Here is a 24,422-nt window from a genome sequence, read left to right as displayed (position 1 = left end):
CTCCTCTCTCCTCTCTCCTCCCTTCCTTTCCCTCCCCTCCTCTCTCCTCTCTCCTCTCCCCTCCCTTCCTCTCTCCTCTCCTCTCCTCTCCCCTTCCCTTCCCTCCCCTCCTCTCTCCTCCCTTCCCTTCCCTCCCCTCCTCTCTCCTCTCTCCCCTCCCCTCCCCTCCCCTCCCCTCCTCTCCTCTCCTCTCCTCTCCTCTTCAAACAAAATCAGATGAATAGAACATGGGAAGACTGTCTGTCTTCCTGAGAGGATGAGAGCTGCAGCTTGTGGAGTGCTTGGGTTCTGTCTCCAGCTCTGACTCCTGAATCCAGCTTCCTGCTAATGTGGTCTCTGGGAGGCAGCAGGTGATTCTCAAGTAGTTGAATGCCTCCTATTACCCACATGGGAGACCTGGACTGAGGCCACAGTTGGCAGCTTTGGCCCACTGCAGTCACTGGGAATGAACCAATGGATGGGAGCTCTCTTTGTTCCGCCATCTCTGTCAGTCTCTCTCTCTCTCTCTCTCTCTCTCCATCTTAAACAAAATAAAGTAAAATAAAAGTAGCTATGAAGAATGACAGTTGCCTGCTGTGGATTAGGTGGAAAGGGGAGAGGGCGTCATGTCTCAATGCAGTAGAATGGGGAGGGGACATTGAGATAACTCCCTATTCTGAGGTGCAATCTGCTGCTCCCAGGTCCATATTTTGTGGATTGAACAATCTGATCTAGCGCACTCTCCAAGTGCCACGTTCCTGTCCATGGCTCCACTGGCTGCACACCTGAGATTCCTGTTCTGTCAGCTCCTCTTCCCTGTGTGTGAGTATGCTGTTCTTATAGGTTGAGATTGGCTCCTTCCCAAGCTGGAGGTGTATACGTGTCCGAACACTCACAGGAAATGCAGCATCCAGGCCTTCTGGCCCCTGAGCCTCTCTTGGAGGCTAACGGCCCTACCTCTGGAGCTTCTAGAACCTTCCAGCCAGAGACAAGGGATGTGAAACTTGAGAGTATTGGGAAATCGCCAAGGGCCGTGGGGAGAGGAAAGACTCCAGGCCTGAAGCAATGATCCAGTTTCCCCTTTCATCACCTACCCTGGCCTGAGTGGCTGCCCTCAGGATCGGGCTTCTACGGGGAAGGGGCCATAGACTTTTTTGGTGTGCTCAGATTGACAGCCTCACTTGCTGTTCATGGGAGGGAAACCTATAGAGAAGAAGCTGCCAGAATCGAGAGACGGATCTGGGTTTGAATCCTGTCTCCAGGCTGGACAATTTATGTAACCTCTCAGCCCCAAGGTGGCCTGAGTGACCACCCAAGGTGGTCCGAAGGAGTGTGGGACAGGGGCTCTGGGCTCCCATAAGCTTCTGACAAGAGTTAGCTCTGCAACCTAATTGCCAGATGCGAGGAGCCAAGTTGCTTCAGCAATCTCAAACTCCGTTTTCTCATTTGTAAGACATTACAATCATTAATAATAATAATAATGTCAACAATTAGTAAGATAATCAGTGCAAAGTTCTTTGCACACGCATGACACATAGGAAGGACTCAATGCATTGCATGTCTTGCAAATTTTATCCTTCTCATCAATGTCAACTAGGTTTCTGAATGGCTGTGTCTATTTTCTCAATGAGCCCATGCATTGTCCAGCTTGGCCATGTTTATTGAACATATTGGCTCTACCTTTATTCCAACCTCTGCTTTTGCTGTTGTTGGTTTTTTTTTTCCTTCTCCTGGATGAGGATGAACATCGTTTAAAGAAAAACATTGCTTCTACTTTTAGAGTTGCTCTATAATGTTCCTTTCAACAGTGTGTTACGAGAGAGAAAGAGAGATTTGTTGATGAATGTCCCAAATGCCCTCCAATCTACTCCAGTCCCCAAGATCCTGCATAAATTCCAGGTAATTCTGGGAAGCTGTCTTTGGTTGGAAGAAATTTTTTTTCCTCTTTCTCTTTTCAAGAGCCCTTTTACCATTTGCTGCTACATGGGTGATTTCAGAGACCAAGTGACTCCTCTCCCCAGGGCAGAGCATGCCCAGTTACTCTTTGGCACAGGACCTGGGAAGGAGCGCTTGGCCTAGACCACCTGGATTGAAGTCCCCAGCACCCACTGAGGTGAGGCTATCACCAGCCCATGCACCATTGTCCAGGTGCCGGGCCTGGGACTAAATGTGTGCCTCACTTAAGCTCGCAACCGGCTAGGGAGGCAGGAGCATGACATGACAGTGGGCTCCTTACATTGTGTATAAGATGTAGAGTGTGTGTGGCCAAAGCTACCCTTGAAAAACCTTCAGGAAGGCACCACGCAGGGACTGTCATAGCATTGCTCAGTAAGGCAACAAAGCTTGATTCTTTCCCAAAGCACCAGCACTGGTGGCTATGTGTGTGTGTGTGTGAGAGAGAGAGTGAGTGTGTAGAACCGAGTGAAGTAGCTATATTTTGTTCAGAGGCCGCTGCCACATTGCACAAATGCATTGCCTTTTAGACCCTGGCTTGGCTGTCTGACAACAAGTTGCTCCGTCTATAGAAATGCACAGTCTGACTGGTGAAGAAATTAGAAGATTCCCACTCCTGTCTCCAGGGAATGTGCTTTTTGATTGAAACACATGATGTCATCAACAGTGAATAAAACATGAGCTGTAAACACACAGTGGAATCCAAGGCACCAGCTGTAGCAATTGTCACTTCTAGCTTTCTGGTTTTTTCATTTGAAGGTTCTCAAGTTAAATGCATCTATTTGTTATGTGTGTATAAGGCAATTCCTCTGCTTTCCTATTTTACATATAGGGAAACCGAGCTCCCCAGATTTTAAGTTCTTGCCTAAGGTTGCACAGCACAGAGAAGCTCCCATCAGAAGGGAACCCGGGTTGGCCCAGGGCAGCGCCTTGCTCAGCCTTGGATGCCTGACGCACTACAGACTCACCCTCTCATTTCAACGGTAGCAGGCAGAGACTGCTAGAGACTAGGGCTGAGAGAAGAAGGGAGAAAGGGCATCATGCATGCGCCCCCCCCCACACCACAGCTCCCTGTTGCGGGAAGTTGTCTATATTTTAGGTCAATTGTCAGATGAATAGATATTCATCTGCAAAGCCCCAGCAGAGCAAGAACGTGGTGTAGACCCACGGGGTGGGGGTGAGGGAACAGGAGTTTTAACAGCAAAATGTTTGGGCTGGCTTGGGAGTTTAAGCGCCCAGGACCACGGGCGAGGTGGAGAATGACCTGCCCCGTCGCTCTGTCTGCATCTCAAGCCCTCAGAGCTGGGCTTCCTTGTTTACTTATTTAGAAGTCAGCAGAGGAAGTGGTAAAGGAAACTAGCCAAGTCGTTTTCTGAGAAGAGACCATATTTGTTCGCAGAGGAAGCTGCTGCTTTCTGGGATCCGACTACAGCAGAAAAGACGTCTGCTCCAACAAGGCCAATCCAGGGGCAGCTGGGAGTTGGGAGAGCCAAGGACGCCTCCAAGATCTGGATTTGGGGTTCTCTGTCCATGGGTGCAGCATCCACGCTCAACCTGTGAGCCCCCTCCTAGGACAGTGGCCATGGCACTGAGGAACGTGCCCTTTCGCTCCGAAGTCCTCGCCTGGGACCCTGACAGCCTTGCTGACTACTTTAAGAAGGTGAGACCCACTCTTTTGTTGGTGGTCGGGCTGGGAGTGCCCTCCATGGGCTGGGCAGAAGACAAGAGGTGTAAAAGACAGCTGTGGAGTGACTGGCCTCTCGGCAGCCTTGTTGGGAGAGTGAGCGCCATGGGAGACCACTGAGAGCTCCTTGCAGTGAGTTCTGGAGAGGAGGGTGGGAGCAGGAGCTCTTGAATGAGTAGGTGCCTACCATGTGCCAGGGCCTGAACTCGGTGCACTGCAGCACTGTGCCATTGATCCCTCTTGACAATCTTCTGAGGTCAATATTGTCATCCCTGTGGCTCAGCTTCAAGGTAGGCTCAAGGAAGCTAAACAGCCCAAAGCCACAGGGACTACAGGTGGTAGTGACAGAAGGATTGGAGTCACTTCTGTGCAGTTTCAGTCTGTGCTCTGAGATGAAGAGAACTACATTCTAGAAAGGGGAGACCTGGTGCTCTGGGCGCAGAACAACAGGCAGGGAAGGAGAGAGGGGTAGAGGGTGAACAACGCTAGACATGGCGTTTGGCCACTCACTGCTCAGGGCCCAGAAAGCTGGGTCCTCAAGTTCTTACATAGATCAGAGTCTCACTGCAGTGGAGCCGGGACCAGGGTTGCTGTCCTACCTTCCAGACTTGGAAGAGATGCTCAAAGATTGTCTGCTTGTCCACCTGCTGGTGGGGATGACAGGACACAAGCCTGCCCGAGCAAGTATGGATCCTCTGTCCCTGTCTCTAGCATAGGATGCCTTGCAGGGGACATTTGCTCTTTTTTTTTTTAAGATGTATTTATTTGTTTGAAAGTCAGAGTTACACAGAGAAAGGAGAGGCAGAGAGAGAGGGAGAGAAAGAGCGAAAGAGGTCTTCCATCTGCTAGTTCACTCCCCAGTTGGCTACAACGGCCAGAGCTACGCCAATCCAAAGCCAGAAGCCAGGAACTTCCTCCAGGTCTCCCATGTGGGTGCAGGGGCCCAAGGACTTGGGCCATCTTCTACTGCTGTCCCAGGCCATAGCAGAAAGCTGGATCGGAAGTGCAGCAGCCCATATGGGATGCCGGCGCTTCAGGCCAGGGCGTTAACCCACTGTACCACAGCACCAGCCGAAGGGACATTTGCTCTTCTAACATCCTCTTCCCTGCAGGCTGGCACCACATTTAGTTGATACTGCAGACCAGCATAAAGAAGAGCTTGTAGCACTAAGACTTTACATGTCATCTCACTTAACTGTCTGTTTTTCCTGGGGAAACTGAGCCCCACGGGGGTGGAATAGGCTCTCCGGGACACATAGCTGAACCTGAGGTCTCATAGTACCAAGGTATTTGCAGTGATGATGGTTCTTCCCCAGCCTAAAAGCAAAACCCTTGAACACATTGAACCAGGTGTGGCAAGGTAGGGGCACAGCCCCACAGAGCCTGTCGTTTTCTGTTTTTTGTGCATTTCATTTCTGTTGTCCCCCTCTGCCTCCACCCCACACATGTATAAAGTCATAACAAACCTACGTTTCAGGTTTGTAGATGCAAAGATCATTGGACAACTGGCCCGACTGGCCTTTGAAGAGTGTTTCTAATACTTCTCTGAGATAGGGCGATCAAAGGTAAAATTTGCCCAGATGGAAGTATGTGGTACGTTATTGCAATAAAGAAGGGAGAAAGGAGTTGAGAGTTACAGAGGGAAAGGCCCAGGAGAGGCTGAGGGGCTATTTCAAATGTGGTCAGAAAAATTTCACAACTCAGCTGACCGACAGAGAGTCTGTAGACAAAGTTCCTGTCAGCGCAGGGCGATAGGACAGACTGGAGGGCAGGACACAGCTCTCTGTCTGAGTTCGGGGAAGAGATGATTCTCTTCTTGGAGTTCTAAGACCTTGCAAAAACTGCATAGCACTGGGCCAGGTTCCCCTCCCGGCACAAAAGGACCCAGGTAGGAACAAGGAGGCAGAGGGGAATCTGTGACCCTGGAAGTTCCAGGCCATCTCAGTCCCCAAGAGACAGAACCAGGAGCGCACTGACTGCAAGTTCATTTGGGGATGGATCTTAGTGATCAAGCATACCATTTAACGCATCAGTGGGTAGGCGTTTGGTGGGTGCAGCTTCTACCCACGTGTCAGGGTCAGGCTTCCCTCAGTGATACCACGCTGCCCAACTCTGGAGTCAGACACACCTTGTTGGAACCCTGGCTCTGCCACCTGCTAGTTTGGTGGCCTTCCCTTAGCTACTTCGCCTCTCTGAGCAAGTCAGTCCTCAAGAGAGAAAACATTGCTCAACACAGGGTCATCTGGGGATGGATCTTGGAAATAAAATGTGTCATTCCACGGGTTGATTGGTAGATGATTGGAAGGCAATTGGTAGGCACAAGTTCTACCAAAGCAGGCAATTAAACAGACATGAAGGGTAACAAACCCAGTGGAATGGTTGAGAGGAGTAAAGGAAATAGTGTATGTGAGGCATTCAGCAGACAGAGGTATCAAAATGTTTATTGCTCCCAGTTTCCTGCTGTGTTAACTGGCCCCTCTCTGGTATGTGGATCGCAGGGCTCTAAGTCTTTTTACCTCAGATGTGTTTCTCATCCTGTATCTGGGATTAAGACCTAGGTTGTGTTTGGTGATTCTTATCAACACGGAGGGACAACATCCCTGGGCCCTGCCCTGGAGAGACACTAGCTCAGAGCAGTGTGCTTGAATCCCAGCCGCGTTCCCAACTCCCCACGTGTCCTTACGCGAGTCCCTTCCCCTCTCTGGGTCTCAGTCATTGAGCCACAAAGCCAAGCAACCTCCACACTAGTGCTTACCAAAGCCAGATGCTCATCAGAATTATCAGAGCGATCCAGGGCCCCTGTTACAAATACAGAATCTAGATCCCCTGGGCCCAGATCTTGCTGGATCAGGTCCCAGTCTTCAAGGCTGCCTGTCAAGCCAGAGTCGAAATCCCGTACCCTGCAAGATTGGAGACTCATCAGATAATGACAGTGAAAATGATGCGTTAGAGGCAGTTGACTCTTCTAAGAAGTGCTCGCACCCCCCACACGTAGATAACAGAGCTGTTGAGCTCAGCGCTGCTTGCTTGCTTTCTTTCTTTCAGAAAGCTTTTATTTAATAAATATAAATTTCTTTTTAGATAAAGTTTGGAATATAGTGGTTCTTACCACCATACCTGCCCTCCTAACCCCACTCCCGTCTCACCTCTTACTCCCTCTCCCATCCCATTCTTCATTAAGATTCACTTTTAATTTTCTTTATATACAGAAGATCAACTCTATACTAAGTAAAGATTTCAACAGTTTGCACCCACACAGACACACAAAGCATAAAGTGCTGTCTGAAGACAAGTTTTACTCTTAATTCTCATAGTACAACTCATTAAGCACAGAAGTCCTACGTGGGGAGCAAGTGCACAGTGACTCCCGTTGCTGAAGTAACAAGAGTACTGTTGCTTTCAGCATCGCCTCACATATTTGTTTTCTGAGTGTGATGTTCATCCCACCTTTCCAAGCCAAGTGGTTACAATTGCATTTACTTTCGGATTTGAAGGCCATAAGTGAAGAACATGATTGTAAGATGCATGCTTGTGGGAGAACCCAGGATCCTCAGAGAAAAATGTTTAACCCTAAATGCTCTAGTCCAAAATACCAAAGTTGGAGATATTTCAAATGCAAATGGGTATTTCCTATGGTTGGCAATGGGTTTAGGAAAATAACCAAGACCCTAAAAACATTCATTCCCATTGATCCTATAAGTCTATCTGAGACTGACTTAAGCCATGTGTTTTAAGTAGAAAGAACAAGATTATGCCAAGGAATATCCATGATGTGCTAGGTCTCACTCTGGATGGTGGATCAAGCTGCACTTTGATTTGTTCACTTTACTTGCTATGTAGGAGGGTATTTCCAAAGCTTTATGAAAAAATGAATTAAAAGATGTCTACTTTGATGGAAAAACTTGAAACTCATGTAGTCATGAGGTCTTCAAAAAGTTCATGGAAAATGTATATATGTGAATTTCAGAAATTGTTTGCACCAGAATAAACTTATTTTTAATTCCATTTCCACAAATTTTCTAAAGTACCCCCCTAGAAGTTATGCTGTTATTTAAAAGGAAATATTCGTGGCAGAAGCGTGGCAGATGCGTGGCAGCCTTTTCCTCATGCCCGGTTGTCACCTCTGTCACCTGCAACCCATGGAACCTCATGCAAGTTACTGGACTCTGAGCCTCTCGCTCCGCTTCTGCAGAGTGTCACGACTACATGACAGGACTGGCTTAAATACTCGCAACAGTGCCTACCGCATAGGAAGCATTTATAATTATTAGCAGTGTTCATCCGCATTCTTGGAACAGCACTTTAGTAAATAACCTAAATGTCCAGCAATAAGGGAGCAGCGTGAAGCATTAAAGAAGTCTGTAATAATACCAGGCAGTGAGCATATGATCATCTTAGGTCATTTAAGAGAGAACAGTGTAGGATAACAAGATTGAGCGTAAGTGATAGACTCAGCCACACTGGGGAATATGCCAGGGAGAAAGCACGTGGGAAACACGTTGCTGTGTTCACTGAGGTGGCCTCCAGTGGCCGGAGAGCGGCTGGGACACGTGTCCCCTTTCAGCTCCTCTCTGCTTTCCTAAGGAGCCTGGGGTCAGCCCTTTCGGTGTGCCCCGAAGTCAGTCTCATTGTGGAGGCTTAGGCCTCAAGGCCTTAGAGTGAGCCATTTCTTCATTACAGGCGGTCCCAGGGGGCTAGTGAAAACAGGGCTGAGGGGGGATGCGGCCCCTCTGTGAGACGAGGGAGGAAAAGGGGAGTCTGGCTAGCCACAAGGACCACAAATTGCTGAGCTTCTGGGGCAGGCGAGGGAGGGGGACCAATGGCAGAAGCTGCTTGTCACTGACAGCACCCACCCTGCTTCTCATTGCAGCTCAACTACAAGGACTGTGAGAAGGCGGTGAGGAAGTACCACATCGATGGGGCTCGGTTTTTGGTAAGCTGAAGCCAATCACATACACTGAAACCAAGAAAGTTCACACTTTCTGCAAATGACTGTTTGGTCAACTGGTCTACCTTGTCCCAGGGGACAGTGTGGTCAATGTCTGTCTTTAAGGTCCCCATGTAACCTTTTCTTTCTTCAGAGTCTTGGCAGGTTTCATGCCCTCACCACCTCTCAGGTTTCTCCTATCCAAAGCCCCTCTCAGAACTTTGACTGATACAAAACACACTCTAAAGTCAAAGTAGAAGAAGAAATTGGGGCCAGCGCCATGGCTCACTAGGCTAATCCTCCGCCTTGCAGCGCCGGCACACCGGGTTCTAGTCACGGTCGGGGCACCAGATTCTGTCCCAGTTGCCCCTCTTCCAGGCCAGCTCTCTGCTGTGGCCCGGGAGTGCAGTGGAGGATGGCCCAAGTGCTTGGGCCCTGCATCCCATGGGAGACCAGGAGAAGCACCTGGCTCCTGGCTTCGGATCAGCGCGGTGCGCCAGCAGCAGCGCACCGGCCGTGGCGGCCATTGGAGGGTGAACCAACGGCAAAGGAAGACCTTTCTCTCTGTCTCTCTCTCTCACTGTCCACTCTGCCTGTCAAAAAAAAAAAAAAAAAAGTAGAAGAAGAAATGCAGACAATTGAAAATGAAACCACTTTGACAATCTATTCAAATCCCATCCCCCATCCGTAGTTTGAGAAGCTCAAGCAGAAAAGAAAAACCATAAGAGAGAACAGAAGAATCTTGCCTCTTACTTTGCACTCTGGGATGCATAGCCATTGTGTGGAACAAAGGGTGGAATCACTATCATTATTTCAATTGCTTTTCTCATTCCTATTGTTGATTTTGTGTCAAATGCACATGTGATGGGGCTCTCTCCACAGCATTAGAATTCACAGGGCTTTCAGTGTAAGACCGAGGTGGAGGTGAATGTCAAGGATGAGCCATCAGAGAGAAAGGAACTCAGCTCTGATGGAGACCCAGGCATTAGTCTGTGGACCGGGAGGAAGCATTTCCCCCAAAATGACACCTTCACTGGGGGTTAGGAGCGGCCCGGCAGCCCCAATCCATCCCATCAGGTTATGTTGCTTCACCCTTTGCAAAAAGAATGGAAACAAGACTTCAAGGTCTCTGAATCTGGGTTCAGAGTGAGGACTGCAACTTAGGTTGTTTCCCTGTAAGGAAACTTGACCACAGCGAGGGTGCCTGCTCCTGCTTGCCACCCAGCAAGCTAATCCATGTCTTAGGTTGCATTCCTGCCACCTACATCTTCTTGAGTTGCTTCAGTGATGGTGAACAGAGCCATGTATTCTGTTAGGGGCAGCTCTGGAGTCTCACGAGGAGACAAAATCTGGGCTCTATTGATCAGAGTTTCGCTTCCAGATGCCATAAAAAAACACGTTTCTTCACTGTTCCAGTAGATCGTGACACATCCATTCATTGGATAAGCAGAAATCCATTCGTGGGCTCCCGCCACGAGCTGGGGATAGGGGCATGAGTAAGATGCAACTCTTGCCTTCCAGAAGCTGATTTTACAGCAGAACGCCATCGGGAAAGCTCCAACCACCTCATTGGCAGATGAGGGAATGCATGCCAAGGGCTGATGTGATTCGTCCTAGCAGGCAGGCTAAAGCGTACATTTAATTTAGTCCAATACTGTATGAGTTTTTAACAATGTCACTTAATCATACTGAGATTTAAATCAATAGAACTCCTGGAGTCTTGTTGTTGCTGTCCTTGCAAGTTACTACCAAACCGCAATATTCCATTCTGGTGCCTGAGAGCAGAGACTTACCATGGCTGAGTGAAAAGGGCGATGGCATCTCTGAGGACGTCCCGGTCGCAGCCTTGTTACACTGGGCTGCCTTGAGCGGGCACTTGCCCTTGCTGAGCCTCTCTGTGCTCCCTCTCTCTGTTGATTGAGCATCTTGGCCCAGGCCACAGTGAGTGACATCCCCCCCTCAGCTCTGTGTCAGCCAGGCAGGACAGGCTGGTTTCCTTGGTTGAGGCTTGGTGTCTAAGCAGTGAGGTTTCCTCTGCTCTGATCTGGGACCCAGCAGCCTCTCAGAGAATGCAGCACACTCTGTTCATTGTGTGAACAGAAGGAAGTGGAATGAGGCGATAGGAGTCAGGAGACAGAATCCAGTGCCTGCCCTAGCAACTGGAGCAGCTAAAATCAGCTCCTGCCGAAACCCGTCTTCCACCCCTGGTTCTCTGGGTACAATTTGCAATTCCCAGTCTAAGTTCTAATTTCTCATCTGTCATTCCTCCCAGCCCTGTAATACCCAGAGCCATTCTGCTACTAATGGCAAAAGTGCAAGGCCTGGTGTTCCCTTCCTTCCTCCCTTCTTGCCTTTCTTTCTTCATAGTAGGTCCCTTGAAACTGTCGTGCTGCCATTTTTGTTTTCTATTGAGAAGGATGGGAGCTGGTTTGGCAAGGAATGGTGACCGTGATTCTAGGAGGTGTAGGAGATGAGCTTGTGACTTGTGTCATGGGAAGAGACATGGCTGCGTGTCATAGAAACCTTCCTCCAGTGGCTTAACCAAACAGGGGTTGCTCTTGTTTTTCTCAGATAATCAGAAACGTACGGGTGGGTTCTCAGGGCAAGTGTGCTGCTGAGGGAAGTCATCAAAAACCCAGGCTCCGTCTAGCCTGTGGCTTCCGTCCTAATGGTTGCGGGTTGGTGTCTCCACATCTAGGCATTAAATCAGCATTGCAGCCTGCAGGGAGAGGGCAGGGAAACAGGTAAGTGGGAATGTATCTCCCTCCCTTATTTTTTTTTTCTTTCAAGAAAGCAGCCCAAAGTCTCAGCCAGTAGACCTCATGCTCTATCTCACTGGTCACAGGGAGTCACGTGACCTCTGCAATCTGCAAGGGCATCTAGCATGCTCACTATCATGAACAAAACCCAGATCCTGTCGGTAAAGAAGAGAGAGACTGAACACACAAGCAGCACTGTCTGCTGCATCATCTCTCCGGGAGGGGTTCCCAAAGGGCCTGGACATGGGAGGAGGGAAGTTTGCACGAGGAAGGAGACTGTGGAAATCACAGAGCGAAGTCCATCTCCAGTTTCGTCACCTACAAGCTGAAACGCCCTTGGCATCCTCAAGTCTCAGCCTTCCCCGTCTATAAAGTGAGAAAGCCCATCCTGCCTCACAGGATCGATGTAAGGATCAATCAAAAGTTAAAAGGCAGAGGCCCAGAGGAAAGTCTTGACAGATATGGATTTCTCTCTGCTTTTTCCTATTTGTTCCCTTGAAATAACCTTTTCATCACATCTCTACATCTCGAGATTTCTACCAACATCTCTGGTGAAGGGGTTTTGGGGGATGGTGGTATAAGGGGCACAAACCCTTTCTCCAGCCTGACTTCTCTACAGCTGATCCATGTGGATACCCCAAAGGCTCGGTAGGCGTGTAGGGAAAGATCACCACACAGCCCACAAAATGACATCTGTTGGTCTCCAAGATTTAGCCCTCACGGTGTTTGTTTAAGTTAAAATTATTGTCAACATTGAGAACCTAGAAAATTCCACATAAAATTCAGATTTCAGGATTCCTTTCGAAAGATGGAGAAGCCACTCACTTGTGGGGGCTGGGGGGAGCAATACTCCAGCTTGCCACAGTCTCCACTATACCTTAGATTGTTTCATACGTTGTTCTTTGCACTTGGCAGAGAGCTCTTCCCGCAGGTTGTAACCTGAATGCCACGCGTGTCTTTATTTCAGAACCTGACCGAAAATGACATTCAGAAGTTCCCTAAGCTCCGGGTGCCGTGAGTACTTCCTCTGATTTGCTGGGTCGGGTTGGGAGAAGGGAGATGGGAATGGGGAGCAGTCCAGGGAAGCTGAGTGAGCTGTATGTCACTGTTGGTTTGAATTAGAAGATTCAGTAGGAAGGGTGGGGGCAAGGGCAGGGTATGGGGAGGGGCAGTTACACACGTTAGAAAAGGGAAGTTACCGAGCCAGTCCTGTCCCTTTGCTAAAGTCGCCCTCTGCTCTGCACCGTGTTTTCATCTCCTGGCTTCCCAGTGGGGTAGCATGAAAATAGCACCCAAGTCAGAAGACCTGAGCCTCATTAACTCAGTGATGACTTGAGTTTTCTGGGCCTCCATGTCCAACTCAGCAAAATGAACGAGGTGAAGAAGGCCATGAACGTCATTTTGTCGGTAATACTAAGCAAAGACGGCTAGCGGGCTGTCGTGCTAAGAAGAATCCCGAGGAAGGGGAGCCATGATTTATTGTTGATTTCTGCCCTTAGGGGAGAAGTTGTACATAATGCCATGTATGAGAGCACCTAAAAAATTTCACGGAAAAATTGAATGAAAAGATAAGTTTATCTGAGCTTGGCTGATTTCACTCAACATAAAGACCTCCAGTTCCAACCATGTTGTCTATTAAAGTTTTTTAAAACATGCATTTGTTTTGATGCAAAACATTTTGAAATCCACAGTTTCTTCAATATATATATATATTCATGAACTTCAAGACCCCTTGCATGACGGATTTTATAAAGTTTTGCACCTAAATAAACTTATCTTTCAGCTCCATTTTCCATGAACTTTTAAAAATATCATCAATTTATCCTAATTCTGGTGAAAGTCTCGTGAACTTAAATGCCTACAGGAACCAACAGGTGATATAAATGTATTAAATGGGCCAGGTTGAAAACACAACGCCCTATTGATTTATTTTTCATTTTACCACAGTTGAATAAAACACGGGTGTGGAGCATAAGAAAAAGAATACCATAGTTGTGATGCTAAAAAGAAATAGTAACCAAAACAAAGCCTCATTGCCAGCAGAATAAAGGGGAGTAGTGGGAATTATGGGAAATCTAACATTGTTTGCTCCATTCAGAGAAGGCAGAAGATACTCAGGTCCAGCCAATGTGGACTCCAAAATGCCCAACCTTCCAAGTTATCAAGAGTGACTGTAGATATGGTTGTTTTTTTGTGTGTTTTTTTTTTTTTGTTTGTTTGTTTTTTTGACAGGCAGAGTGGACAGTGAGAGGGAGAGACAGAGAGAAAGGTCTTCCTTTGCCATTGGTTCACCATCCAATGGCCGGCGTGGCCAGCGCGCTGCAGCCGGCGCACCACGCTGATCCGATGGCAGGAGCCAGGTACTTCTCCTGGTCTCCCATGGGGTGCAGGGCCCAAGCACTTGGGCCATCCTCCACTGCACTCCCGGGCCACAGCAGAGAGCTGGACTGGAAGGGGGGCAACTGGGACAGAATCCGGCGCCCCGACCGGGACTAGAAACCGGTGTGCCGGCACCACAAGGCGGAAGATTAGCCTAGTGAGCCGCGGTGCCGGCCAGATATGGGTTTAAGTAATATATAGTATCCAAGTTGTAAATGTTCGTTCAAATATTTAAAAATATCGGAAAAGTTGGCCGGCGCTGCGGGTCACTAGGCTAATCCTCCACCTAGCAGCGCCGGCACACCAGGTTCTAGTCCTGGTCAGGGCGCCGGATTCTGTCCCAGTTGCCCCCCTTCCAGTCCAGCTCTCTGCTGTGGCCCGGGGAAGGCAGTGGAGGATGGCCCAAGTCCTTGGGCACCTGCACCCCATGGGAGACCAGGATAAGCACCTGGCTCCTGCCTTCGGATCAGCGCGGTGCACCGGCCGCAGCGCGCTGGCCGCGGCGGCCATTGGAGGGTGAACCAACGGCAAAAGGAAGACCTTTCTCTCTGTCTCTCCCTCTCACTGTCCACTCTGCCTGTCAAAAAAAAAAAAAAAAAATCGGAAAAGCCAAAGCAAACACACCTGTGAACTGGATTTAATCTGGGTGTTACCAGTTTACATTCTGAGAGTTCAGTGAGGTCCTTTCTATTGCTCTAAGGGCCTCAAAACTCATAATGATAAAAAGGAAGTAGGCAAAGGAAGTAGCAAATTGAGAGATCTCGTGAATAGGTAGGAATGCCAGTGTGGCTCAGCTAAGGAGAGTATTTTGAGCATGACTATTAGTTTCCCCTTGTCTGGAAAGACAAAGGTGAACCTGGAATCAGAATTTGCTTTTGTGTCGCCCATCTCTGGAGATGTTGTCGAAGACTGCTTCATCTTTCTAAGAATTTCCTCTAATCCCATGTCACTTTTTAAATTTATTATTATTATTATTATTTATTTGAAAGACAGAGTCACAGAGAGAGGTAGAGACAGAGAGAGAGGTTCTCCATCCTTTGGTCCACCCCTCAGATGGCTGCAATGGCCGGAGCTGAGCCAGTCTGAAGCCAGGAGCCCAGAGCCTCCTCCAGGTCTCCCATGTGGGTGCAGGAGCCCAAGCACCCGGGCCATCCTGCACCACCCTCCTAGGCCACAGCAGAGAGCCGGATCAGAAGAGAAGCAGCAGGGACTAGAACCAGCGCCCATGTGGGATGCCGGTGCCTCAGGCCAGGGCGTTAACCCACTTCGCCACAGCACCGGCCCCATACTTTTTAAATTTAAATTTAATTTAACTTCAATGAGTGTTCTCAGAGGCACTAGCCACATTTCAATAGCTACATAAAGTTGGTGACGACTATCTAGAACACTTCCATGATGGCAGATATGTGATGCTTCAGAGACAATTCAGAGTTCTGTGTAAAAGAGAGGTCTTAACACACAGGGATCAGAACTGACTGCTGGAAGGCCAGATCTAGCCAGGTATATTCAGTTTGATCTACATTACAGTTTAAAATCAAGAAAATTATCACAGACTCCATTAGAAACAAGGGGGAGATGTAGTCATCAAAGGCCCATTTTTGGCGACATCAGCAGAACCTGATACCCACTGCCTGGTTAGAGGGGATTTGGGGTCTCTAGTTCACCATGGTCCAGGCCTCTCCATAGGGAATTATTCTAAGTTATTTATATCATATACATGGAGATTTTGACTTTCTGAGCAAGATGAAATAATAGGAATTAGGTTCACTTTCCCACCTGAAATAACCAGATAACCTGGCAAAATACATAAAGCAGAAATTTTTAAGACATTGGACATGAGACAAGGAGTGGTGAAAAACCATGACTGAGGGAACATAGGAGGAACATAAAGAGACAGCAACGAGAGTCCAGGGTCTGGAGTTCATTGAAGAGGCGCCAGACAGGAGAGAGCTGCATGAAGAGCATCCTAGAGCTATGCAGAGGGTCCCTCTTCAGCAGAGGGCTCATCAGTACATGCATGCGGGCAAACTACCTAAGCTACCCTTAGAATGAGAGGAAACCGTGGCCAATGATAGGGCAGGAAAGAGTGCCTGTTTCTACCCACCAGGCCAGGAAACCTCCAGATTCAGTCACTGGTTTGAGAACAGAGAAGGATTTTGCCTCTGTGGTGGAGAGTAATGATCCCTAATCTAGAAACGGCTCTGATCTTATTTAGCAAATTTAATTGTTTCCAAATAACTGGGGTAAAATTTTGAAATAGGAAAATTAAAAAATATTCATTAACCCAACAAAGCAAATTTCACAATATTTGGGACCCAATCAGACAGTAACAGACATGCAGACAAGCAGGAAAACAAGAGCCAAAGTGACCAAAACGAACACCAACACATCAAAATAACTCATAAGTGACACAAATATTAAAATTAGCAGAAAGAACAAAATAACTGTATTTCTTGTCTTCAAAAAATCAAGGCATAGTAAATACAAAAAGACCCAAACAAAACCTTTAGGGAGCAAAACAGAAATGTCTGAGATGATAACTAAATTGCTTGAGCTTAATGGCAGATTAGACACTGCGGAAGAAAACATTAGTAAACATGAAGACATAGTAAGGAAAACTACTCAACATGATGCACACAGAGAATAAAGGTAAAAAAAAAAAAAAAAAAAAATTCAGAGAACCATAGGGTACTTCAAATAATCAAAGATACAAGTAATTAAAATTCCCAAAGGAGAGAATGTACATGTGGAGAGGGTGAGGAGGGACAGAAATGAAACATTTTGAGATACAGTGGATGCACGTTTCCCAAGTTGGATGAAAATTTAAAAACCCACATATCCAAGAGGTTCAACAAACCCCACGGAAGGAGAGAGAAAAAAGACTCATCGCACACAGATGAGCAAATATAAGGATGAGAGCAGATTTCTAAACCTAGAGTTCTATACTGTGCGAAAAAATCCATCAAAGCTGAAGGTAAAGACTTCCATACATGCAAAACCTGAAGGAACTCATCACCAGCTTACTCACACTACAAAAGCATTGAAGTCCTTTAGGCAGAAGGAAGGTGCTACTTGACACCAGATCTTAATCTGGATTTGCATAAGGTAAGGAAGAGTACAAAGGAAGAGTGACAGGTGGGTGCAGATATGTGCTGGCTCTGGAGGTACTGAATTTGCATCTCTTGGCCCCTATACAGACTAATACTTTAACTTCATTTAACTAGTAGTTAACTTCATTCACTTAGTAAATCACAATGTGCCAGCCTGTGTTAATTACTCAGTCTGTAGAGATAATGGACACACACATCCTCTAGGGAGGGCCAGATGTACAAACAAATTAATTATACTACAACATTAACTGTGCCATAGCACATGCATGTACACATTCAACGGGAGTGGGAAAGTAGGAGTAAGTTTTTCCACAAGACTTCTGGGAGGGAGGGACCTAAGGTAAATCTTGAAATATCCCAGGAGTGGTCAAAGAAGGGATTAGAGTGCATTCTAGAAATGGGGGAAGCACTGCAAAGTCAAAGGGCTCTAGCATAGTTGGCAGAACTACTAACAGATTGGAGTAGCTGGGGTCCACACACACAGGAGTGGGGAAAAAATAGGCTATGATGATGGTGGGTGTTATGTGGGTCACATGTCCTATCAAAAAAAAAAAAAAATTAGAAATGTCCTATCAGCCATCCTAAAGAGTCTGAGAGCATTAGTGGAGCAAGAGCCACAGAGTGAATGTCAAGGTAAACTTGGGTCTTGGATCTGTCCTGGGCAATGTAAAAGAGAATTTAGAATGGGATGCAGTTGGGGACATGGGACAAATTAGGGGACAGTGGTCACAATCCCACAGTGAGATAGGACCTCTTCTCGGGCTGCAGCTCTGAAGACGGGTGTGGTGGGGAGTTCACCAGAGCAGCAGAAGGGCAGAGATGGAGAAGCCCTGTTTTGTGTTCAGGCTAAGCTCGGCTGATGCCTCGGCGCTCTGAGTGCCTGCAGGAGATGGGGTGAGAAGTGGCTGCTGGCTAACACAGAAGGGAGAATTGTCGGCATTCACATTGTGCACACAGTGGGGATGGGAATTTCTCTGGCTACTTGAAAACTGAAACAAAAACCTGGTCTCAGCCCAGTCCCTTCCCATGTGTTTGAAGCATATCCAAAATAAATTAAGAGGCCTGCTTATGAAACACAGAAGGCACTGACTGAGAAGGCATCCAGGTGGGTGCAGGGCACCCCGAGAGGTGGCGCAGTGAGCTGCTGTCACTCCAGACACGTTCACTGAAGACCAATTCCAGCTCTACTGCTGATAAGCTAGGTGCGTGGGGACACATCCCTAGGTCATCCCAATTCCCTCAACTATAAAAGGAAGTATGGGTTCACCATGAAATAGGATTACTTTAGCATGAACAGACAGATAGGAGAAGATAGAGAGCAAAGTTGTAAGCCCTGGGGACAGGGTGCCTGAAGTCTGCTTCTTCCATTCCTGCACTGTGACACTGTAGACCATGCACCTCAGCTCCGAGCCTCAGAGTCCTCCTCTGCACGATGCGCTAACAATAGAACCCACTTCAAAAGTCAGCGGGAAAATGACAGGAAATAATAGCAGCACTGGATTAGCTGTTTTCATGTCACTAGCATACATATATATTTATACATATATATACACACTTTCACATATATATTTAAAAATTTACTTATTTATTTGAATGTCAGAGTTTCAGAGAGAAAGGAAGAGAAAGAGACACAGAAAGATTGGTTCACTCCCCAGATGGCCGCAATGGACAGGGATGAGCCAGGACAAAGCCAGGAGCTTCTTCCAGGTCGTGGATGCAGGGGCCCAAGCACTGGGACCATCTTCCATTGCTTCCTTAGGCAGTCAGCAGGGAGCTGGATCGGAAGTGGAGCAGCCGGGACATGAAGTGGCAGCCATCTGGGATGCCAGCACTGTAGGCAGTGGCTTTACCCACTCTGCCACAGTGCCGGCCCCACATTTCCATGTTTTTATGAATTGCTCTATCTTGCCCTAGAGGGACAACAAAAGAAGAGACAGGGTGTGGGGCTTTGAAGTGAGGGAGATGCAGATTCTAAGACTGCCTCAGCCGGCACCGCAGCTCACTAGACTAATTCTCCGCCTTGCGGCACCGGCACACCGGGTTCTAGTCCCAGTCGGGAAGCCGGATTCTGTCCCGGTTGCCCCTCTTCCAGGCCAGCTCTCTGCTGTGGCCCGGGGAAGGCAGTGGAGGATGGCCCAAGTGCTTGGGCCCTGCACCCCATGGGAGACCAGGAGAAGTACCTGGCTCCTGCCATCGGATCAGCGTGGTGCGCCGGCCGCAGCGCGCCGGCCACGGCGGCCATTGGAGGCTGAACCAATGGCAAAGGAAGACCTTTCTCTCTGTCTCTCTCTCACTGTCCACTCTGCCTGTCAAAAAAAAAAAAAAAAGACTGCCTCTACCTCCTACCAGCTGGTCCTTGGAGGTCACTTTAGCAGCCTGAACCTCAGCCTCCCACCTAGAACAGGAAAGAACTGATTCAGGGGAGAGTAAAGAAGGCAGCCCACGTAGACTGCCCGGGGCTGTCCTTGGCTCGGTGGATATTCGATGCTTACTCATTTGGTTCTCTTGTACATGGATTGATTTGTCTCGCTCATTACCCTAAAGGCCTATGAAAAAGAAATTGTGTTTTTGTGCAGCAGACAAAAACAAGATCACACCCCTCTAAATGTCTCTGTTTCCCTCCCCAGGGCTTAAAAAATCAGTATGAAGTAGGTTATGGAAGGATGCAGTTTCTGATGGAGAAGAATCTCTTTCTCTCTCTCCTTCTGTCTGCAAATCTATTCACTCTCTCTGGACGCAGGTGGCCCCCAAATACCCCTGTATTGTAATGGAGGACAATTTTTAAAGGAAACGAGGAAGGCCCCTTTTATAGAGTCTAGATGCAACCCCATTGGTATAGCCTGTGGTGGTCTGGTTCAATGAGGGAAATACATAACTATCTGCTGATGCCTATTTGGAGTTATTTAGATAAGACTTTAGAAGTTTTATATTTGAACACACAGTGTGGCTTGAACAGTTAAGGGGGATGGTGGGACGGGATGAGAGGCAGAGGCAATGTTGGGGTCAGATGATTCTCTTTCCATTGGTTCTCACTGCACCCCTTGCTTACGGAGGCCCAAGGCTGGGACAGGCTCCTGTGCAGAGAAGGAAGGCAGTCCTATCTGTTTCTGGTCTAACTCCCTGGCAAGATGACAGCTCTCCTAATGGTCACTTTAGTACTTAATCCTATCTATTTGGTCTTTTTTTTTTTTTCTCAGATTTTATTTATTTGTTTGTGAGGTAGAGACACAGACAGTGAGAGGGAGAGACAGAGAAAGGTCTTCCATCTGCTGGTTCACTCTCCAAATGGCCACAATGACCGGAGCTGTGCTGATCCGAAGCCAGGAACCTGGAGCTTCCTCCAGGTCTCCCTCGCTGGTGCAGGGGCCCAAGTACACACAGATGCCTGCCTGCTCCAGGGCCTGGAGGGGCCAGTGAGGGCAGGGCTGGAGTGTCCCACTGTGGAAGGGGATGGAGAAGAGCCAGTAACCAGCTCTGACTACTGGAGCCGTGGGACGAACTACACTTCTATTGGCAGCCGGTACTCAGCTACACACGTGACAACACAGGCAGCAAGTAGAGCTCTCCCGAGACAGGGCCTGCTCTTCTGTGTGCCCTGTGCTCCAGGGTTTTCTGTTTTGTTCTGTTCCACTCCCTCCTTCCTCCCTCCTTCCTTTTCATCTGTTTTAAAAATTGATTTATTTATTTGAATAAGAGAGTTACAGAGAGGCAGAGAGAGAGAGAGAGAGAGAGAGAGAGAGAGAGACCTCCTACCTGCTGGTTCATTTCCCAGATGGCCACAATGGTCGGGGCTGGGCCAGGCCAAAGTTAGGAGCCAGAAGCTTCTTCCAGGTCTCCCATGCAGGTGCAGGGGTCCAAGCACTTGGGCCATCTTTCTGCTGCTTTCCCAGGCACATTAGCATAGAGCAGGATTGGAAGTAGAGCAGCCGGGATTCGAACAGGTGCCCATGTAGGACGCCAGTAGTGCAGGTAGAGGCTTAACCTGCTGCACCACAGTGCCGGCCCCTCTTTCCACCTTTTCTTCCTTCTCTCTTTTCTGTCTCCCTTTCTGCCAGTCTGCCTTTGTTTCACGATTTCTTTCTTACCCCTCGTGTGATCAGCCAAGCGGACTTTAGGAGGCACAGGTGGGCTGCCCTTGGCAGCTTGAAGAACACAGGGACTCTGCAAAGAGAGAACGAAGCAGGGGCTATCACAGATGGACCGTGGCTCCGCTCCTTCCCCGGCTCCTTTCACAGTTACACAGCTCCCTCCCCTCCTCCCCCCTCTCCCTCTTTTTTAGAAAACATTTTCAGCAACCTGAAGGAAACCAGGATGTATTTCACAAGCTCTTCTGATCATAGGCATCACCAGGGGCTGGTTGACATTATTGCTTTCTGGAAATCTTCCCTTGGAGAATCAGCTGAGTCCGGGTGCACCTGTGTAATCCTGCTGCCTGGGCCCATCAGGGGTCCCCTTGTCAGATCCAACTCTTCACTGTGCTGGGAAGGCAGCTGGGGCCTGCAGAGGCCAGGGGCCTTGTCTGGCATCACACAGTGGGTACCCACCCTGAGAGCGAGACATGTCGTCTGTCTTCGTGGCCACAGGTTCTGTATCTTTGACTGTTCCAGGAGTCATCTCAGCCTGAGAAGGTAGAATCTGGCCCCCACCGCGCTGCTAGTTAAAAGAAGCAACAGGGCTGGGGCCCGGATCACCAGACAGTGCCACCTTCCTGCAATGGCCTAACTTCCTGTTGGAGGTCCAGCCCCATTTCTAGGGCCAGCACATCCACTAAACAGCGGGGAGCAGAGAGAACTACTATCTATGGCTGCCCAGCCCCCTTGGTCTTTTTCCCTGGTCCTGAGTGAAGCCTGGGGTTTTTGTGGAGCTCAAAAAATGAGTCACCTCCGGCCACTCACTGTCACTCAGTTCTCTGGGGGTGGGGTGCAACTTTGCACCTAGAGGCTGCGCCCACCTCCCTGCCCTGCCTGTGAGACCTCCCACTTAAGCCCTCAGCCCCTAGCAGGGATCCTGCTGCAGGTGTTCTTTAAATCCATCAAAGCAGGAGGACCTGGGCACCCATGTTTTGCTGCAAGCTGGACTGCCAGGCCACGTGCTGCTCTCTCTGGGCACGCTGCTGCTCCCCTGTGGAGCCTGTGGTTTGGCGTTTCCTTCCTTACCCGGCGAGAGCCCCGGCAGCCGCAGCCTGGCTGTTAGAGATACTGGTGAGAAGCAACACCACAAAGGGCAGGAGGGCTTTTCATGCTCCAAGCAGCGTTGGGAACCAGTCACAGCCCAGCCCAACCCTGAGGGACGGGGGCGTTGAGGTGAGGCTCAGCCCACCTCCCTAAAGTCATTGCCGAAATGTCACCTCCCCCTTGAGCCCTGATCTTTTTAAATTGTAACCACTTCCCACCCATGCACCCTCCACCTCCTTGCTTCCACACTGCCTGTGTGAATACACAGTACAGTCAAGGCTGCTTCAGAACCACTGGGACATGCTCTGAGAAGTGTCATGAGGCAGGTTTGGTGTTGTGCAAGCATCCCAGAGCAGAGTGATTGAGACACCCCAGGGTAGTAGACAGCAATCATTCAGTGGGGGTCAAGAGATGCAGGAAGTACAAGCCGTGTGAGGCTGCTGCTGGCCTAACACTGTGCAGTTTCATGGTAAACATCAGAGCATGTGCAACAATAATGCTACAGAGTTTAGGATACATGAGACAGTGGAGTATCTGCTGATTATCATGAATTATCCAACTTGGGGCACTGCACATCATTTTATGTGCCATGCTTTTATGCAGCTGACAGCACGGTAGGTATGTTTACACCAGGGTCAGCAGACACACGAGTGATGCCTTGCCCTCCGACAATGTCACAGCAGGTGCAATGGTACCAGCAATAGGAATTGCTCAGTACACTGGAATCTTCCAGGACCACCATGCTAAACGCAGCCTGCCATTGACAGATGGGTTGCTCCGTGGCATGTGGCTGTAGATACTTATATGGAATTCCACCTCCCTAAACACTCCTAATCAGTTGTCCATCTCTCTTCCTGAGCACATGAGCTGATGTGTCTGATTTGGTCACTGATGACCCTTGAGCACCCAGCAGCTTTCTGGTGCTTAGAACAGGCAGAGTGGACAGTGAGAGAGAGAGACAGAGAGAAAGGTCTTCCTTTGCCATTGGTTCAGCCTCCAATGGCCACTGTGGCCAGCACATGCTGCGGCCGGTACACCGCGCTGATCCGAAGGCAGGAGCCAGATGCATATCCTGGTCTCCCGTGGGGTGCAGGGCCCAAGCACTTGGGCTATCCTCCACTGCACTCCCTGGCCACAGCAGAGAGCTGGCCTGGAAGAGGGGCAACCGGGACAGAATCCGGCTTCCCGACTGGGACTAGAACCCGGGGTGCTGGCGCCGCAGGCGGAGGATTAGCCAAGTGAGCTGTGGCAGAAGGCCCTTACTAACCACTGAATAAATAAGGGACTGAATGGGAGTGGCTGCGGCAGCCAGCGCCACCTGGCTGGCCAGTGTGCAGGACACCAGCGAGGCTCCTGTGACTGCTCTGATGGAACCCTTCTCTCCTGCCTGCCCATCATCTCCTCCTAACACCCATCAAAAGGAACAGAGTCATGTTGCAAGTACTGGGTCACCCAATCAGAAGGCCACCAGGAAGCCCTAGTCTGGCTGTCTCTGGCAGTCATTGAAGCCTGCAATTCCATGAATGATGTCATCACAGAGGGCTAAACACTGCCCTCTTACCTTCCTTCCAACTAGACTGCCTGAGTTCAATTCCCGGTTCTGGCTCCTTACACCGGCTTCCCACCAATGCAGACCCCAGAGATGATAGGTGATGGCTCAGATGACAGGGCTCCCACCTCCCATGTCAGGGGCCTAGATTGTGTCCCCAGCTTTAGCCCTGGCCCAGTCTTGCCCATTGCAGGTATTTGCAGAGTGAACCAGTGCATGAGAGCTCTCTTTCTGTCTCTCTGTGTGTCACGATTTCTGCCTCTCAAGTAAATTAAGAATTTTTAATAGCCTTGCCATTTTGAAAATTTGCTTATGCTGTCATTCATGTGGTAGAAGATTCTGGTTCCAAACAGCAGTTCCCAGGGAAAAGGGAGGAATGAGGAAGTTGGAAGCCTGGCGTGTGATGAAGAACCACAAGTGGTGGCTGCCACGGACCGCACTTGCTGTCTCAGCAAGTTCATTGTGGACCAAACTGGTGGCTCCGACACAGTCACTCAGCAGAAGGAATGCAGGTTGCAGGGCGATCTCCTTGATCTGCCGGGGGGCTCAACAGTGCCCTCCCTCGGGGGCTGATGGCATAACTGGAATCAACACTAGGATGTGCTGCATTGAAAGGGCCTGGCTTGGAAATTAGGGAGCTGGCAGGTGGCTGACGTGTGTGGTGGGGAGAGGGTGGCCTTCATCACTAACTTATCATGTAGCTTTGGCCTAGACATTTCTTTTATTTCTTCTTTAAGATTTATTTATTTATGTGAAAGGCAGAGTGATAGAGAATGGCAGAGAGAGAAAGAGAGAGAGAGAGATCTTTTGTCCTCTATTTCATTCTTCAAATGGCTGCAATAGCCAGGGCTGAACCAGAGCAAAACCAGGACCCGGGAGCTCCATCTGAGTTTCTCATATGGGTGCAG

General features: G+C 48.9%; 1 protein-coding gene across 1 annotated transcript in view; it reads left to right on the top strand.

The window, feature by feature from the left end:
• Positions 1–3,306: 3,306 nt before the first annotated feature.
• The window catches only part of LCP2 (lymphocyte cytosolic protein 2), a 50,970-nt gene continuing 29,854 nt past the window's right edge, over positions 3,307–24,422 (top strand). The window contains exons 1-3 of the mRNA XM_002710373.6: positions 3,307–3,592; positions 8,487–8,549; positions 12,270–12,316. Of these exons, the coding sequence (XP_002710419.3) occupies positions 3,515–3,592; positions 8,487–8,549; positions 12,270–12,316 (188 nt within the window). The 5' untranslated portion in view covers positions 3,307–3,514. The remainder of the gene's footprint in view (positions 3,593–8,486; positions 8,550–12,269; positions 12,317–24,422) is intronic.

Source organism: Oryctolagus cuniculus, chromosome 6 (genome assembly GCF_051225735.1).
Source record: "Oryctolagus cuniculus isolate XC-2025 breed Fujian yellow rabbit chromosome 6, ASM5122573v1, whole genome shotgun sequence".
Classification (NCBI taxonomy): Eukaryota; Metazoa; Chordata; class Mammalia; order Lagomorpha; family Leporidae; genus Oryctolagus; species Oryctolagus cuniculus.
This window is presented reverse-complemented; position numbering and strand designations above follow the sequence as displayed.